The sequence below is a fragment of the Phanerochaete carnosa genome, assembly GCF_000300595.1.
Source record: "Phanerochaete carnosa HHB-10118-sp unplaced genomic scaffold PHACAscaffold_4, whole genome shotgun sequence".
In the NCBI taxonomy this organism is placed as follows: Eukaryota; Fungi; Basidiomycota; class Agaricomycetes; order Polyporales; family Phanerochaetaceae; genus Phanerochaete; species Phanerochaete carnosa.
The window spans coordinates 3,377,029-3,394,592 of NW_006767631.1; the positions used below are offsets into that span (position 1 = coordinate 3,377,029).

The 17,564-nt window shown below is 56.1% G+C and overlaps 9 protein-coding genes across 9 annotated transcripts; 3 read left to right on the forward strand and 6 right to left on the reverse strand.

Moving 5' to 3' along the window:
* Positions 1-322: 322 nt before the first annotated feature.
* PHACADRAFT_27907 (uncharacterized protein) lies at positions 323-1,741 on the reverse strand (the record flags this gene model as incomplete). Its single annotated transcript, XM_007393999.1, has 6 exons — positions 323-736; positions 798-1,110; positions 1,189-1,285; positions 1,333-1,369; positions 1,420-1,660; positions 1,710-1,741. The coding sequence occupies 6 exons, from the start codon at positions 1,739-1,741 to the stop codon at positions 323-325; spliced, it is 1,134 nt and encodes a 377-aa protein (XP_007394061.1).
* Positions 1,742-2,604: 863 nt separating this feature from the next.
* Positions 2,605-4,281, reverse strand: PHACADRAFT_91191 (uncharacterized protein; the record flags this gene model as incomplete). The annotated part of the gene is made up of 4 exons (XM_007394982.1): positions 2,605-2,804; positions 2,860-3,438; positions 3,488-3,760; positions 3,813-4,281. 4 exons carry the CDS (start codon positions 4,279-4,281, stop codon positions 2,605-2,607), a joined length of 1,521 nt encoding a protein of 506 aa, XP_007395044.1.
* A 911-nt stretch (positions 4,282-5,192) lies between these two features.
* Positions 5,193-5,592, reverse strand: PHACADRAFT_254876 (uncharacterized protein). Its single transcript, XM_007394983.1, has 2 exons — positions 5,520-5,592; positions 5,193-5,464 (listed from the first exon to the last, which is right to left on the reverse strand). The coding sequence occupies exon 2, from the start codon at positions 5,429-5,431 to the stop codon at positions 5,204-5,206; it is 228 nt and encodes a 75-aa protein (XP_007395045.1). The 5' UTR covers positions 5,432-5,464; positions 5,520-5,592; the 3' UTR covers positions 5,193-5,203.
* A 208-nt stretch (positions 5,593-5,800) lies between these two features.
* PHACADRAFT_59839 (uncharacterized protein) lies at positions 5,801-6,274 on the forward strand (the record flags this gene model as incomplete). Its single annotated transcript, XM_007394984.1, has 2 exons — positions 5,801-6,013; positions 6,116-6,274. Coding segments are annotated over 2 exons (372 nt in total), but the record flags the coding sequence as incomplete, so codon positions are not given.
* A 555-nt stretch (positions 6,275-6,829) lies between these two features.
* PHACADRAFT_208338 (uncharacterized protein) lies at positions 6,830-8,345 on the reverse strand. Its single transcript, XM_007394985.1, has 3 exons — positions 8,154-8,345; positions 8,014-8,098; positions 6,830-7,964 (listed from the first exon to the last, which is right to left on the reverse strand). Exons 1-3 carry the CDS (start codon positions 8,305-8,307, stop codon positions 7,379-7,381), a joined length of 825 nt encoding a protein of 274 aa, XP_007395047.1. The 5' UTR covers positions 8,308-8,345; the 3' UTR covers positions 6,830-7,378.
* A 138-nt stretch (positions 8,346-8,483) lies between these two features.
* PHACADRAFT_27911 (uncharacterized protein) lies at positions 8,484-10,402 on the forward strand (the record flags this gene model as incomplete). The annotated part of the gene is made up of 3 exons (XM_007394000.1): positions 8,484-8,702; positions 8,760-8,992; positions 9,046-10,402. The coding sequence occupies 3 exons, from the start codon at positions 8,484-8,486 to the stop codon at positions 10,400-10,402; spliced, it is 1,809 nt and encodes a 602-aa protein (XP_007394062.1).
* Positions 10,403-10,609: 207 nt separating this feature from the next.
* On the forward strand, positions 10,610-11,035 carry PHACADRAFT_93141 (uncharacterized protein; the record flags this gene model as incomplete). Its single annotated transcript, XM_007394986.1, has 1 exon — positions 10,610-11,035. One exon carries the CDS (start codon positions 10,610-10,612, stop codon positions 11,033-11,035), a length of 426 nt encoding a protein of 141 aa, XP_007395048.1.
* On the reverse strand, positions 11,016-15,452 carry PHACADRAFT_142441 (uncharacterized protein). Its single transcript, XM_007394987.1, has 3 exons — positions 14,322-15,452; positions 13,794-14,267; positions 11,016-13,739 (listed from the first exon to the last, which is right to left on the reverse strand). Exons 1-3 carry the CDS (start codon positions 15,194-15,196, stop codon positions 11,831-11,833), a joined length of 3,258 nt encoding a protein of 1,085 aa, XP_007395049.1. The 5' UTR covers positions 15,197-15,452; the 3' UTR covers positions 11,016-11,830.
* A 265-nt stretch (positions 15,453-15,717) lies between these two features.
* PHACADRAFT_194797 (uncharacterized protein) lies at positions 15,718-17,523 on the reverse strand (the record flags this gene model as incomplete). The annotated part of the gene is made up of 3 exons (XM_007394988.1): positions 15,718-16,604; positions 16,659-16,821; positions 16,870-17,523. The coding sequence occupies 3 exons, from the start codon at positions 17,521-17,523 to the stop codon at positions 15,718-15,720; spliced, it is 1,704 nt and encodes a 567-aa protein (XP_007395050.1).
* Positions 17,524-17,564: the final 41 nt, after the last annotated feature.

Consider the following 17,564-nt stretch of genomic DNA (forward strand, 5'->3'; position numbering starts at 1 on the left):
TGTTCTTTGGATTGCAAAATGCGCTATGAGCTAACGAAACAAATACATGCACAGTCAAGACTAGCTAGAGACATCATTTGTACAACTAGCAATGCAAAGACAAAGATATATGCTACAGTGGACTGCCATAAACCAGATGGCGGTTATAGATTGTTAAAGAGATCGTGAAGAGTCCCAGCATCAGAAACACGAAGCATGCAGCATCGGAGAACTGCCAGGGCATGGAAAAAGGGGTATTCCCACGACTGTATAGCGCCACAATAACTGTCGCTCGCGGCTGGGGGCCGTCTAGGCTTGGTGCCAAGTCGGCCAAGAGCCGCGGTTATCGATCCACGGTAGCAATTGGCTCGGGAAATGTAACTTGCTTCTCGATGTCGAACGAGCAGCAGCTACCATACGACCTCTCCTCCTCTGCACGCCGACCCAACAGCGGCGAGGGCCAGCCGCTCGAGAACATGCTCGTGCTCGTGCTCGGTGTCTGCTTCTCGTCAAAGACGACTTCGGTATTGGTGTCGATGCGGATGCCCGTAAACAGCGGCGGTGGAGGCGGCTTGGGCGGCTTGGTCACGGACGCGGAGCTGCTCCGTCGCGACGTGAAGAAGCGCACAGAGGTCACGTCCGAAAACGTCTTGCTCGGTTTGTGCCTGAGCCCGAAGCGAAGGACGGAGTAGAAGATGCGCTGCGAGAGTGCAGAGCCCGTCGCCACTCTGCTGATGATGAGCAGCGGAGGGATTGCCTGCATTTCATTGAGGAAGTTAGACGAGGAGCTCCATTTGTGTACGCACAAGATGGCTCACCTGCAGCTGACCGAGCATTGGCAGCAACACGTACTGCATTGGGCTGCTCAGGCCACATGCAATCACGGTCATGAGCGCAACAGCGGTGTACAGCGTCGCAGATTCGATGAGCATCGCCGCTAATGAGGTGTATATGTCCCGCTGTTCTGAGCCATGGGGTTCAAATATCCTACTTAGTTTTCGGCGGAGATACAGCAGACGGCAGATGACGAGCAAAGTGAGCGTGGTGTTGATAGAGAGAGAAAGCGCCATGTAGGCTATCCCCGGCGTGGCAGCCATATCAGACCACAGGTTTACGCCCAACCCAGCTATGCTAGGGAAACACACAACTCCGGTCACTATGCAGACATTCGTAAGGAGAGTGTGGTTTGCCAGGGGCTAGAGGACACACCAAAGAGTGCCACCGAACTTGGAACCACAAAGACCAGGGCCAAAATTCGGTTTCCTGGCAGAGAGTCGCAGGTGCATAGTATATAGAATCTTTGCAACTAACATAGAAGTCAGATGCATGCCAATGGCAACGGTTTCAACTTACGATAATTCCATCCGAGAGCCAGTTCAAGAGGAGATACCTAAGGGAATTGAGCTGCGCTGGCGAGATGAAGTCAGATAAATGACGTACATTGCCGTAACTGCCTTGTTTGGCAGGCCATCCACATTGTCCAGAAGGAACTGGGTAGGACCCCCGGGATAGTTTCTGTTGCGGATGAACGCAACTTGCGTCCACCATGCTTGCAAGCAAAATCCTGCAGTCGCGAAGCAGAAGAGCAGTAGAAGATAGGCAAAGAGCATCAGCTTTTGTCTCTTCTTTTGTCGTTCGACCACTTGCTTGAAGCCAAGTGCTGAGAGAACGAGATGGGCTCCTGCAGAACGCTAAGACTCAGGTGAGGGTAGCGCGATAGAAGGTCATACCATAAATCAAGCTCGACAGAATTAGGCCCCATTGGGTGAGGATTTCCGCGTGCGAGTCCATACCAGAACTAGGCGGACAGCTCAGCTTTAAGTACGAAGAACAGAGGCTGCTGAGACATGCTCGTACGAGACGCACAGGATATCTTATAGGCCCGAGGTGCGTTGCGAAATTGCGACAGTGGTACCGCAGTTCCTGAGAACGCTGGTGTCTAGCGGAGCACACCGCCAATGCCAACACCCAAGTCTGCGAGCTGCGCGCATAGGAATCGACTCATGCTTCCACCTGGACTCCATTTGAGAGCTAGGCTGTAAGCTAGAAATAGGGTTCCTAGGATATCCGGTTCACCTATTGGATAGCAGGATGTCTGTAAGGTCTGATGACTCTGATCTACAGAGTTCCGCTGGCGTCCTAGGACAGCGTGAGAGGCGGCGTCAACAGAACCCACTGGTGCCCAGCCCGCAGGCCCTCAGCTACTTAAAGATATCCGGATATGCGCCTCGTGATTCCCATTGTTCAGAGGGCACAGTCACCGAACATCTCGCACAGTGGAGACCGTAACTAGCTCGTCCTGGCCTGTACTGTGCAAGATGCACTCTAACCCCGCGTATGACCCACAGTACACGCTGTCTCAATACAGATACACCAGCTGCATGGATCGTGCATAGAAGAGAATGCCCCAGGGCGTTCTCTGCGGCCGTGCACTGTGTTCGAGATGGATGTTCTGGAGTCAAACGTCGGAGCGCCCAACCCTGGCCTAACCTCAAGCTCCGAGAAACTTTAAAGGTTCATCGTAGCAGGTCCAGGACTAACGCAGCCACTATAGTCCACAGCAAAACATTAGGATTACAAGAGTAGCGTACAGGCAACAAAATAAGGCGACTCTGCAATATTGTACTACGAAACCTCTGCGAGGATGCCCTGGAGCACTTCGGCGCGCCTCCGCTCCTCGTCTTCAGGGTCTGGCACCTCTAGCACCGTGTCGACGCGTGCGATGCTCCATGCTCCGCCGCCAACCTTGGTGCCACCGAGCGAATACTTTTCACCATCCGGGACTGCTTCCCAGCGCGCCTCTCTGGGCTGTGTGTCTGTGCGGTCTGTGGGCAAACATCGGTCTACGGAAAGGGCAGCGAGAACAAGGTGAACACGTACAGAGAACCAAGCCCGTCTGCGGCTCATACACACCCAAGGCCAAGCGAGAGTCCCCTACCTTCCTGCGCTTCGGCTGTCGCTGTTGTTGCCGCTCGACCTCTGCCGAGTCGTCAATGTCTATCTCGTCAGCGTTCCGCTTCGGACTCGGGGGGACATCCTCTTCCGCGAGTTCGCCGTACAGGCTGCGATACGCCGCCAGCGAGTCCTTGCGGAGCTGCGCCCACTGCTCGTTCGCCTCCTGCGCGCGTACTGCCGCGACATGCATCCAGTTCTCCTCAGTGAGGCCTTCACGGTTATAGAACGATTTGCGGACCGCGTTAAGTGGACCGTCGCTGAATGGGCCCCAGCCGGACCCACCAAAGATTGTCGTCGGCCCGCCTGCGCGATAGATGCCCGATCCACCGCCCCGGTCGGGCTTGCCAGCATCGCGTGACGCGGTCGCATTCAGCGCGGCAGCCTCCGTGGCGACATTCGAGGTCTCTTGGAGGTCCCCAACGAGGTCACCTGGCTTGAAGCCTTTCTCGGTGATCTCTTTCAAAGCTTTCTCTTCGTCATAGTCGTCTACGACCCAGCGACCGTCTAGCATAGATGTTAGGACACATGCGTACAGAAGCTATTGAACTCGCACCAAAGATCATCTTGGAGCCGTGGAGCTTGTATGCACTCCGCGCCGTAATAAGGGTGACGCTGCGCGTGCGCAAATGTGAACCAAGCTTCCCAACTTCAATGAGATGATCCTTCTCCCATTGCGTAGCATTAAGCTTCAATGCCAGAGGATTCCGTCGAAAATAGTACAGCGAGTCACGGAACCCTGAGCTTCGCGCAGCATCAATAGCCAGCATGTATTGTCGCTCAGGGTGTCGATTCGGGAGAGTAAAGGTCTGCGCTTTGAATTGTCGGCCTGAAAAATAGTCAGCATACTAACATGCATGCACACAAGTGTCCGTATGCACCTTCGAGCAGCCGTCCATTCTTATCAATCTTCTGGTCTCCCTTCGGATTGTCCGACGTGACGAACTCGTCGCCGTCAATGACATGCACCTGGCCATTAATCCTGCGGAAGGGTTTGCCACCAGCAATTGTCCCGTCCTCGTCCAGCTCAATCACGTCGTCATCGTCTCGTCGCCTCGACGGCCGCCCTCTACCCCTACCCCGCCCTCGTCCACGCCCACGAGGTCGCCCAAGTCCCGCACCCCTCGCCCGGCTACCGCGCGGTCGTCCGCGGCCTCGTCCTCTCACCACAGGCACGGGTACCTCTTCCTCCTCTTCGTCGTCATCTCTCGGCGTCCCCACATCCTCGCCCTCGCCCTCTATGTCTTCGTCTGCCTGCGTGTCCTCTTCCTCTCCCTCCACATCCACGGCTTGGCTGTCCCCTTCGTCTTGTCCCTTCTCGTCCACACCCTCCGCATCAAGAGGTGTCATGATCCTACTCGTGCTCGCACCATTGTTCGACGTGAGGCTCGACTCGTCCGCGGGCTCCGTCGCGTCGTCCCCATCCTCGAACTGCTCGTCCTCCGCGGGTGTTTCCTCGCGTGCCGCTGCGCGTGGGCCGATCCGAATCGTTGGGCGAGACGGGCTCGGCGCTCCTGAACTCCCTCTTCCGCGCGGCTTGATCACAATCTTTCCGGACGACTTCGTTGGTTTCGATGGCATCGTGTTAGCCTCTATGCTCCTTGTAAGCAGATTAAAATTAATGCGAGAGGCAGGACAAAAACTGGGAAGAGGATCGGTGTGACAAAATAAGCGCTTATACGCGCCGAGTCACGAAAGTAACCAAATACGTGACAGACGTGACCGCGACTTGAGTCGCTGCCTGCGCGCACAGGCCGCAAGCTGAAGGGTTTAAACAACGCCCAAGGAACATCCGGAGGAAATAATCACGTTCGGTCTCAGAAAGTTATGTTTTGCATGTAGCGGCCAGCCACAATTGTAGTAGAATGTCTCCACTCATCAAGCCTCACAGGAACCTAGGTACTCGCTTGACCTCCAGTCCTCCACTGCGCAAACACAGCTGCAAGCCCACTTTCCATTCTATGGCTGGAGCACTTACATGGTTGCAAACAATGAGCTACACAAATGCAAAAATAGGCAGAAGCGTTTAGAGGACTGGTTCATACCAATACATATAACACCCGGTAGGATGAAAAGCGAGTTACATGTAGTAATCCTCGACACCGAGGAATGCTGCATGTAACTTGCTTTTCATCCTGCCGCAAAGCCTTCAGGATCCTAAAGCTTGAAGGATTATACACTCCATAGGTCTATAACCTACGGTGATGCATCTTGCTTGGGGGGAGCACAAGCACACCCCAAGGATACGCACGACAAATGATCTCAACGAGGCTCATATTGCGGTCACGAGCCATACTGATACAGATAGATGCCAAAAAGCTACCCCGACGACAAAGGTACAGCAGTCAGAGTTCCCGCGCCTCCCCGGGTCTGAAGCGCGAGCGCGAGGCAATGCCAAAAGGCGCGACGTCCTTGTCGGGCGGCGAATTCGGTAGGTGCATGTGCGTTTAGTCAATCTGCCTTTCCACGACATAGCTTTGAATGATATCTGCGCCTTCATAGTGCAAGCCTAGCAGCTATTATGGCATTTACTCTGTAGCGAGTACCGTTGAGCACCGCAAGTCCCGCCACAATAAGGGAATACGTACTGGAACGAGCCCTCATTTTACGGCGCTTGCGCCTGAGTCTCCGGGAACGCTTCTTTTTCCACTTCTCTCTCATGCTGAAGAGCGTGCGCCACAGTCAGTACAGTGCACACAAGGGGAACGACATATCAGCGGAATATACGCACATTTCTCAGGTCGTGGAGAGATCTAGGTTCGTCGGAGGCGTCAGCTACGCAATATGAGGCTGAGTGGTGCTGTACAGTTCTTGCTGAGTCATCTTTCCATTCCTGGGCGAACCTCCAAGCGCCTGCACTTGGACTGCGATGGGCAAACGACTACGAGTCCCTGCTGCCCTCCACTCTGAGCTTACCGAGTATTCGTCGCTTTTACGGGCTCTACGGACCAGTAACACACTCGATCTAGCCAGCCAGCTTACTGTTCCAGCAAGCGGCCCGACCAGCCTTCACGAAGACGATGCAGCTTCGGAGACAAGCCTCGGTGATGAAAGCGAGAGCGAGCGGCCTCTCACTGAGACCGTGACAGATTCCCAGGATCACGGAGGACGTTCTCAACATTCCGATGACTCTGCTGTGGACGAGCTGAAGCGCAATGCTAAGCGGAAAGCGAAGAACACCAAGAAGAAGGCGCCCAAGGATACGTGGACGCGCTGGCCGTTGCTTGCGGGAGATGTATATGTGACAGAATGGAGCTTAGAGGACGAAGTGCGCTCGATCGCGACACAGGCACTCCAAGGACAGTGGCATGGCGGTTCCTCTTCTCCGATTTTGCCAGCTACGGAGCCTGGCCAAGCTGAAGACGAACCTACCGACGCTGATCGGCCGTTGGAGTCTACTCCTGTAGGCTGGGCTCCTGCGGACCCTGATTCGACCTCCGACAACGGAGATCTGAGCGGTGAAGAAAGCCCAGAATCTTTGTTGACGCCCCCAGTCTTGAGCGGGCTTACATCCTCGACTGCGCGTTTTCTCTCTCAGCTCCTGGCTTTGCTCGCAGCGTATGTACCGCCGGGAGAGAAGAGTATGCAGAACCGTGTGCGTCCCGTCAATTGGGAAACTGTCTTAGACATCGCCGCCGTGAATGGCCTTGTGAATCCGGAGTGCGTCTACCCTCTCAGCCGTCGGTTCTTGTCGCTGACTGAAATGCCAGGACTCTGGAGACCATCCATCAACGCCTCTCAGCTATCTATTCTATGTCGTCTGCTGGTGCGAAGCACAATTTTCGCATCAACAGCTTGTCTAGTCGTGCTAGACCTGCCGAGGACTTGAGCTTCTTAGACATTGACGGTTATAAGCCAGAGCCACCAGAAAGTATGTCCTTGTGTCTTCCTCGTCCATCAACTGTTCTAATCTCTCACCAGGGAAACGGGGCCCCTATCGCAAGCGGGGTCATGTCAGCTCCGAGAAAGCTTCTAGACGCACTTCGAAGAGGATCAGGTCCTCAGCCTCTGAAAGATGATCAGTTATTAGCCTAGTGGACCCGGGTTGGACCACTGTGAGGATCCAACAGGCTTCGCGCGCACTCATGGAGGGGCCGGTACTCTCTGTATATGGCTGTGTAGGTGAGCATCCACGTCTCTCTCTTTGGAAGTCCTCCTTCCTAGGCATGATGTTTGAGGCATTTGGCTTTAGTAAGGGCGCACCTTACGTTGCAGAAACTTATCTCAGCTACCTTCGAGAGACTCACTTTGGTGGATACTCTCGCTTTCTCTGACCTACATCCGTTGGCTATAACCTTTGAACTCTACTGATCATCCACTCTTGCAGACATACCTTTGATACCACACACCATGAACAGTCGCCCTATCGTTGGTTTATGTCATCTTATCACTTACTGTGGGTAGGATATCTGTACATTTATTCTCTGTATTATATATGCATCAGTAATTACAATGGCATCGCACCGCTCATAACTTCATATAATCCCTCCATCTGCCTGCGTGACAGCCTTTCGCTCCAGAAACGCATGATCGGCTCCCATTCATCTCTCGAGCGAGGCATGCCCTCGCCACGCCCCAAACTGACGTCCTTCACTTCACTGTATCCCTTCTTAAACGACGAGAGAGCGTTCGGCGGCATCGCGCTCTCCGCCGGGGACGGGCGATGCGCGACAAAGACAGGTGTTGGGCATGGTCTTGCCAGGACCGTTGAGAACGAGAGCAGAGGGCCACAGACACTCACGACCGACGCGAGGGCACGCGGTTCTCTGTCCGGCGCGTCCGCTGCGACAAGCTTCGTACGCTCAAGCTCGGTACGCCACCAATGCAACGCGAACTCGGCTGCGACGGTGCCGCCCTGCGCAAATCCGAAAAGATGGATGCGCTCTGCAGGCCAGGCACACTCCACCGTGAGGTGCTTGAGGACGCTCGACATGAGCGCGAGCGCAGGTGTCGGATTGGGATTTTGGATCAGGTCTCCTAGTTGGTCGAAGGATTCGTACCATTGGTAGGCCTCTTCGTACAGGTAGGGGATCCTGTAGGAGAAATTTAGTCGTAGTCGTCCGAAGAATGCGAGATGCTCACAGCTCGGGTGCGCGTAAGGCGAGTGTCGCTGTCTGTGGAAGCTTCAGCGACCGTCCTAGACGTCCGAACGGTTTATGTGTGTCTCCTACAAGTAAGCTGAGCGATAGATAAACATCCTGCAGACTGCAGACTGCACTCACCAAGCCCATGGAGAAGAATGAGCAAATTCTCGTCAGTGCCATCGTCGCTGGGACAGTAATCGAAAGGTACAGGTATCGCTTTCTCACTCGGCTGTCGCTTAACCTTTGGGCTGATGTTTGTGGATGGTGCCTCACGCAGAGTGATATCGGTCATGGCTGTAATAACGATGGATGTCGATGAAGCGCAAGTTCGAGAAACATAACGTTTTTGAGGCCAGCAGCTCTGAGCGCCACAAACTGGCGCACTCTGCTCTAGACCTTCATCTTTCGTCCGCCTGTGGCAGCTCCTGTCAGCCCTTCAGCGAACGTTGCGTTCAATTACTGGAGGAAATGATTGAAGATGGCCCACATCCTGAGTTACAGTGTCTGCGAAAGCAGCTGCAAGACATGCTCGCTTCAATGTCAAGCTTCGGTCCGACGCTGCCCAAACCACCCATCATCGACTCGTCCTTCGACTCCTCAGCTGATGATGTCCCGCGGCGGGAAGCAGTGCGGGGCATGCGTATATTCAAGGACTCTGTAAAGCGAGACTTGGATGTGCTCGAGAAGGTACTTTCCATCACACTTGCACGCTCCGATGCTCATGCTACTCCTCTTGTGCAGTAGTTCCTGGCAAATATCGAGTGCGCTCGTCTTCCAGCACTGTCCACAAATGCACCATATCTCATTTCTGTGTGGAAGGAAGCGATCTCTGCACCGGCGCCCGTCACTGCCATCTGGAGCACCTACTCGGAGAGCGGCACGGCGTTGCATCCGCGCAAACGTGGTCTGCCAAAGGAGGCGGGTGTCAAGGTTGACGTCGTCGCAGACGGTGGAAGACGGTGGACACGAGTGAATACGTGAGTTGTTCGTTGTGTGCGATGTCCAGCTCGAAATGTGACCGGAAGCGTAGAACAAAGAATTCACGCATGCTCGCCGAGTTCCGCGAAATCGACTCGTACTTGACAGATTCGGAGGGCGACGATGACGAAGATGAGCTACCTAGCCTCGCCCAGACAAAGTTCGACAACTCGGTTCTTCGAATGGGTCGCTCATTGCTCGCTGCGGCGAAAGAAAACCCGGTGCCTGGTACGAGCGACATACCTCTGGTAACGCTATGCCTCACTCGCCTGGACCCATCTCCCCAAGATTCAAAGGAGCACGACCCCAGGATTCCAAGGACGATCGAAGAACTTCGTGCTATGGGCATCGATGTGCAACTCGGAGAACGAGAGGACCGTCTTCTGTGGGAACCGTCAGACAACACTGTATATAACCCCCGCGCCTTCCATCCAACCTTCCGCGTAAACTTGGACCTGTCTATCCTGATTGCACTGGTATCAGACCTCACTCATGCTCCACTACCTACATCGCCCGAAGATGCCAACGCACGCTTTACGCCCGGCGCGGAATACGTCGAGTGGAAGAAGAAACGCATTATGATGCTAAGAAATGGTGGTTCTCTTCCTGCAGACGACGAGATCGGCGAGCCGACTGGGATGGACTTCGTTGGCCGACCGTCCCGGGCATTGGTGACACAGGTGCTGCAAGAGATGAGCAAGGGCCTGCTCGACGACATGTCTGAGCGTTTGTCAGCAGTCATCGGCTCTGCAGAGTTCTGGACTACTCCCGAGGCGAAGGAACGATGTCTGCAGATCGTCAGGAAGATCGGAGGCCCCAAGGAGCTGCGCCGCGCCGAGGCGCTCTTCGCGGGGGACATCGCCTCTGCCGAAGCGGACTACTGGGATGGGTCTCGTTACCCTAAGGGTTTTATCTCCTTGCTACCCGTTTGCCTGCTTCCCGCTGGCCAACTAAACGACACCCAGCAGCCGCCAGCGCGCGATGAATCTGGACGACCGCTCTCCCCATTCTTCCGCACCTTAGCACGTACTTGCCGTACCATTCTGCGCGAAGAGACGACCCCTCATCCTAAGTCTCCATTCTCTCCTGTCGCTAGCGAGCGAGCAGCAGATGACTGCGACGAGATCCAGCGTGCTACAGTCACGAAGACGAACCCGAAGCTGACGGCACACACCGTGCAGAGCTTGCTCTGGGGCGCCGTTTATGGCTGGACGACACTCACGGCAAATAAGACAAGCATCAAGGCCATGCTTAAGGAGATGAGGGCGGGGCGGAATGGCGCACTCTGGGATCGGTCTGATGAGACTCTGGTGAAAGACGCTGGTAACGACGCCGACACCGCTGCTATCTGGATGGTGGACCCGCGAAGTCTGGCGGAGGGCATGAGGGCGGATTTCAGCTCGTCATAACATCGCAGATCCTTGCAAACAAGACACTGTATCTTTATACCAGTCGCGATCGCGTGCTCTCAGGTTTTTGACGAGGAAAACGGTTTTCCTTTTCCCCCCTTTTTTCAAAGCCTTGGCCGCATCTGGTGTATATGCATGGCGGCAGTAAACCGATTTCGAGAGATAGGGTTCTCTCAGGCGTCTGTTTATCGAACTATATCTGCTGCCATGCGGAAGGCTCACCACAGCGTCGGCACCCGCTGCCTCCTTGTTCGCACCGTTCACCTCAATTTCTCCAATGCAGGTACGACAGCGTTGTCTACCGACAGTTCAACGAACCACCTGACATATCCGTTTCAGACCGTAGGCGCAAGGACTGAGGACCTCCAGCGCTGCCCCGACCTCTGGTTCGACGATGGCAACCTAGTTCTACAAGCAGAACAGACTCTATTCCAGGTGTACAAAGGCATCCTATGTCGAGAGTCACCTGTGTTTGCAGATATGCTGTCGCTGGGGCCCGGGCAGTCGGAGGAGCACTATGAGCAGGTTCCGCTCGTGCGGATGCCTGACAGTGCTGAGGAGATGACGCTCTTCCTATCGGTCATCTTTAATCACCAGTCAGTCTTTCGCCAAGCTACCCTTGGCGGCGTGTAAGTGACGGAGTTGCCCGCAGATTCATGGATAACCTCCGCAGAAGCCTAAAGCTCACAACAATCCTGGATATCGCCACCAAGTACCAAGCAAGTCGTGTGCGAAACAGGGCAATCGCCATGCTCTCACTCGAGTTCCCGAGTGCACTCACGGAGTATGATGCTCTGAGGTCTCAGCTTTCGCATCAGAAGGCATGCCAGACCGAATCCGACTTTTGGGCCCTCACAGCCGCGACGACAACAGCCGCGCGGCGTTCGAATGCCCGTATACTCCTCCCGGCTGCATATTTGCAAGCGGCGTCACGATCCGTGCAGGATATTCTTGCCCAGGACGCTCTGGATCCCATTGACCGCAATGTCATTCTTATAAGTCGAGACAAGCTGTCTCTGATGGCGCGCCGGAGGACACATCCTACCGTGTTCTCCCACACATGTGGCTACAGCACTTCAACTTGTTTCTCCGAATGGCATCGCGTGCAACAGACAGCAGAGGTGGTCGATAACTTCTTCGACCCGTTTCTCATCCTCTCAGTAAGAGGAGGCAAGATCTGTCCAGCCTCACAAACCGACTATGACAAAGATCGGCAGAAGAGGGATGCCGCCTGGACCGAGCTGCCCGCTGTATACGGGCTGCCTTCGTGGGAAGAACTGGCTAAGAACGACGCCTGACTAGCTCATACCCTGTACGATGTCCGCAAGATAGTTCATGCCGAAGGATAGCGACCTCCTTACATACCAAACTGTCGCAATCCAAACAGATACAATTTACTCTATTGATCATCGTCTGTACACTTCAGCTCTAAACTTCGTCTTCCCAATCATCAGGTATATCCTCTGGGCTAGTCTGAATTGCAGGTGGAACATGCACGGGCGCAGGCGAGGGGACCGCCCGTGATCGAACAGGCGGTGCAGCAGTGGACGACGAAGCAACGGACGATCCTGGCCTCTCACCTCCGCCCAACAGCCACGCGTTCGGATCTGGTGTGCTCTGCTGGGCAGACTGCGGACGCGCGACGACGGACGTCCATCCGCGGGTGCCCGCAGGCGCCTGGGGCGGCGGCGTCGATATCGGCGTGGCCGCAAGCGAGCGTCCAGGACCGACCAGCGGACGAGGCAGCTGCGCGACGGGCGCGCGCAGGTCCGCAAGCCTCCCAAGAGACGGAGCGACCGCGGCGCTTTGTGCGACGGCTGCAGAGAGAACGGGCGCGGGCACGCGCGTGTCCATGCGCTTGAAGAGCTGCACGCTCCGGTACGGCTCTTGGTCGATCATCTGAGTATCCAGGCGGTACACCGCCGCGAGGTCGTGCACGAACTTGCGGCGGGCCTCAGGCATGTGCGGCAAAATTTGGTTGCGCTTGCTTGAGGTGATGAAGTCGGCGAAGGTCTTCTCGACAAGTGTACAGAACTTGATGTTTGCGCGCGCGAAGGCCTGAAGTTCCTCAGAGTAGTTGACTTGGAAAGAGCGGCCCTCGGGGTTGATGCCCAGAGCCTCGGCGAGCCGAGCGTTGCGCTTGGCGACGGCACATTCGTTCGAGCACTTGAGCTGTTGAGAGCCTTCCTGGCCGGCTGGATTGGCTGTGTTTCTTCCACAAGGGACCGACTGGCGGATTCGTCCGCAGGGGCAGGTAATGGTAATGGGAGTAAGGCACGGCTCTGCCTCAGAACAAGAAGCTGGAGCGTGGCAGGGTAATGTGCAGGGATGGTTCGCAGGGAGGCAGAGCTTGCGAGACTTGCCGCAGACGGCATGGCACGACCCGCAAGCGTCGCCGTGACACAAGCGTTCGCAGTGGTGGAAGCCGCACGAGAGTAATTTACCGCACTTCGTTCCGCAAGAGACAGTCTCCTGACTGCATTTAATGTTGCCGACCATCTTCTTGCCGCAGGCGCATTGCTTGGCCGTAAGGAAAGGACACGGCGGGCAGGGCATAGGGTCTTCGTGGCAGGCATGCTGGGTTTTGGGATGACCACATGGTAGAGGAGGGCGATCGCAAGGATAGCGACAACTGATCCGGGTGCCGCAGGGAATGGGTGGCTCGATAATTGTCCGACCACAATGGCAGACCATCTCCTCGAATGAGCTTCTTAGACAGGATGGGCAAGAACCTCGGTGGTCACGAAGCTCGCAGCTATGGTTGCCACAGGCGAGAGGTTTACCGCATAGCAGATCGCACTCATGCCATCCTGCTTCATCAACGATGGAACCCGTGTCTACAGCCTTCTTCTTGCCCTTCCCCTTGGTCGCGGTAGCAAGAGAAGCCAGAGGGCAGCACGGACGCTTGCACTCATGGCGGCCACACGCGCGCAGAGCAGCACACGGCTTGTCACAGAGAGTCTCTTCTAGTTTTCCGCGAGAGCGTTTCTGGTCTTCGTGACATGGCACATCGCGAGTAATGTTTCCGCATCGGCATGGTCGGACAAGGCTGATCGAGCACGGTGGACAGGGACCAGTGTGGCATTTCGTTGCACAGAGATGAGAGCAGCCTTCCAAGGGCTTCATGCACATGGACTCGCAGGTCGGAATCGGGTCCGTGCAAGCTGCGCGGGCGAGCCTGGTGTTGACGGGGAAGAAAGGAGCGGACGCGGGATCAAATACATGCTTGCCGCATGGACATGTCTTCACACGAGATGGAGACCTCGGACACGGAGCGGGCGTTGATGACGGTACATGGCATGATTGCTCGCAGCGATGGATGCCACAGTCGAAGGACCTGTCGCAAAGTCAGTCTAGCTGGTAAGGACATCAAATAACTATACGCGCGCACCGATCACACACGTTGCCACACTCGAAGAGCCCGATCCACCTTCTTTCTAAGCCATCTTCGAGGACGACCGAAAACTTCTCAGCTCCTTCCCCACATCCCAGCTCACGCTCTTCCTTCCCACAGTAGCACTGCGCCGACGCCTTGACTGTACACGGGGCGCATGGGCCATCGTGACAAACCGCCTCGCATGCATGATTATCACATCCGAGACGTTTGCCGCAGACTTGCCCGCAAGACGGGCTCGCGGGCTTTCCGGCGCGGCTTGGAGCAAGGTTCGAGCAACGGAAGGATAGCACCTGCTTGTCGCAGAAGCAAAGTACTTGTATGGTAACCTGACATGGGGGACAAGGGCCGGGATGGCAGGAAAGGGGACACGGGTGCCCACATGCGCGAGCGCGGGAACACGGACTGGCGCACGAATGCGGTGTTGCAAGTCGTGGTGGCTTGGGATCAGGCGTAGAGCCACAATAACACCTAGGGACATGGCGTCAACTCAGTTATCATGCGCACATAAGGAAGTCTACATACCAGTACGAAGCCGGGACGGCCGACCGCTTCGATTGGCAACCAGGACACCTCCACTCGCCCGCACGCTCTTCCCCTCGCGCACGCCACGCCTCTTCAACACCCTTCACGCTCTTGGAAGCCCACGAGCGGATGCACTTGAGGTGGTAAGTTGTCCAGCAGCATTGAGCAGTCTCGGTTGTCTTGGTCGAAACCTTGTCGTATTCGTCATCCATCGCAGCAGCTATGGGGATCAAGGGCGAACAGGACCAAGTGGGTTGTGCAGGATGGATAACGGAGAAACAAATGAGACAGTCGGGGTAAGGAGGGGTGCTGAGCTCACGGGTGAGTCTGGAGGTCAGGTCGTCGGCCGTGGGTAGTTCTCTGCGGTACTTGCGAAAGCTCGACTGTTCCTGCTTAGGCTCTCCTTCAGAGAAACGTGAAACATCTGTCAGGCCGCCATCGAACTTGGCTGCGCGACGCTTGCCCTTCGGACCACCTGATGGTTTGTCGGATTGCTTCTCGTTCGTCTCGAGCTGGCTCGTGGCGCCATCGACGGGCTGCTTTCTGGGTTCTCGGGTGCGCTGGGGTCGTTTTGGACCAGAATTGGAGGCGTCTCCAGCTATAGTCAAAGCCCCGCTCTTCTCTCCCGCATCCTCTCCAGCCCTACCCTTCTCGTCTCCGCCAGCTTTCCCATCAGGTCTTGGATGTCGTTGCCGCCTACGAGACTGCCCTTGATTTCCTGAGGTTTTCGCCGAGGTTGACTGGCCAGCTACAGCATCGGTATTTTCTTCAGGTTGTGTGGGTCGAGGCCGAGGAGGTTGGCGTCGAGGTCGAGGGTTTGACGGTGCTGAGCCTGCAGCAGTTGGTGCGCTTGCGCTAGTCGAAGCGGTAGACATACACCCGAGGTGGAGCGTGCAAGTGAAAGTACAAGTAAAGATGACTTTGCTTCCAGAGGCAGCTTATGAAGGAACGGGAAGATGGTACAGCAATGCGCGGGTACCGGCCAGCTCCTTCCGGTCGAGTCAGAGCGGTGCCTCGGGCTGAGTGATGATGACTCCGTGCTGCAGAATATGACGGAAAGCGAGAGTAGAATGACTGTACTTGACTAGTACGATGAGAGCGTCGTGGACGGGGGCTGAGAGGTGGAAAGCGCGAAAGAGCGAAAAATGTTATGACGTCTTATCTAATTGCGCTTACCCGATCTGTGCAGTGGCTTGGTGGCGTCCGATGGCGGTCGGCAATGCGTCGGCAATGCGTCGGCATTGCCTTTTCCTATCTTTGATGTGCCCCAGACCCAGAGCGTCGCAAAATACATATGTCACATTCAGTTAAAGGATACAACATCGTCTTGCGAGATCCAGAATCTGTCCGTGATGGTAATAATACACGTAGGTATAGTGCTTGACGGTCATCGAGACTACATGATCCCGCGCGACAGCAGCACGCCAACACCGACGCCGGCACAGAACGCGCCAACCAAAAACAAAGTCGTCCCTCCAGCATCAAGCCCCCTTCCACGTGCTTCCGTCATGGCACCAAGCCCGGCAATCTGGGTATTCGTGCGGGTGGGGGTAAAGATGCGTGCGATTCTTGTCTTCAGCGGGCCGAACAGGGATATAGAGAATGCCAGTAGCGACGGTAGATGAAGTGGATCGAAATGTGCGTTCGAAGGAGCTTCATCATGATCCACGAAAATTGTGGTTTCGACTGCGACGTCCGCGCACTTCGGTGACAAGCGCGGGCGTGCGGGAGCCCGGACCGTCGACCTCCTTCCCATCCCCTTGACTCTTCGAGCCCGTAAGGTCTTCGCAACATCAGTCGCGAGACTACCTTCCCATTCCTCTTCCCATCGCGCCTTGTTCCACCTCTGCGATCCAGTAGGCCACCTGCGTCTGCCGGGGTCTTCGACTCTTGGGGCGACGGGGGTATGTTCTACGGAGTCCGACTCGGACGACGGAGTCGTGTCGCCCAGAACATGGCCGACAGCACGCTCCACCTCTCTCCAACGCATAAACCGCTCCGCAGCCTCGAGTCGAAGGGCCGACAGAGCCTCCGGCGAGCGCAAGATGCAAGTGCGGAGAGCATGGGCAGATTGCGGATGAATGGATGCTAGTTTAATCGCCCGTAAGGCATCGGAGAGGCCAGTAGGATGGAATTCCTGCGGAGACGGCCTGCGAGAGTAGGGTGATTGGTGCGAATGGAGCGTCGGTACTTGAGTAGACGAGGGTTGATGGTCAGGTAAGACTACGAGAGGTACATGTGCGCTGAGCTCTGAGATGAGCTTGTGCTCGAACGACGTCACGCCTATTGCATTACATTGATGAGCTTCAGAGTAGCCCCAGAGACAGTTTAACTTACAATTCGATGGAACAATGGCCATTGCTGTATAGAGGGGGGACGCAGAGGAGGCCAGGAGGTTCGCGAGGAGCACATTAGGGGACTGGTGAGGATGCAGCACAGGTACGAGAGCACTGAAAGGAGCGTGCACAACAGACAAGGTAGAACGCAGCACTTCGCTTAGCTGCCATCCCAGTGAGAAACGCAAGTGGCAGACGGCGGAGGTACTCACATCGCTATCTGGCCCATAGTCCTGCAGCAGCACGACCTCCACGTTCCTGCTCGGCTCGTGCTTCTCGAGACCGTGGGCATCTCGGTATTCGATCCAATCTGTTGATAACCTGAGGACCCTCGCACGCACATGGTATTCTGCTGCGATCTCAACTTCTTCCCATTGCCCAACTTCAACGATGTCCTCGCACTCCTCTTCGGCGAACATCTGCGCAACCGCCTCTGCGCCGCATCCCGCGCCGCCAAGCACGAGCAGGCGCACCTCGCCGAGAGCCTGGCCGTACAACGTCGGGCGGCGCACGGGAGAGGGAAGTGTAAGCGAGGGTATGATGAGGCTGTTGTCCCCTAGCTCGTGCCCATGCGGGCCATGGTGCAGCCCGAGATGTGGGGGGCTCGCTGGGACGGACGAGAACAGGAACGACGAGGACACGGACGGCAGCGACGATATGGACTCGCCCGACGGACTTGACGGCGACGGAACTGAGCTGACGGGAGATCCTGGCAGCGAGAGGCGTGGGGAAGACGGCGTACTGGTGTTCACGTCCGCAGTGTGCAGGCGTGCCGCGATATGCAGGGGTAGCTGCCGGATCGTCTCTGCACTGCCGCTTGTTTGTGGCTCATCTGAGAGTATGCCTGGCACGTTTATCGGGTCCATTGCCCTGGGCAATGCAGGACGGGGGACGGGTGTGGATGTGG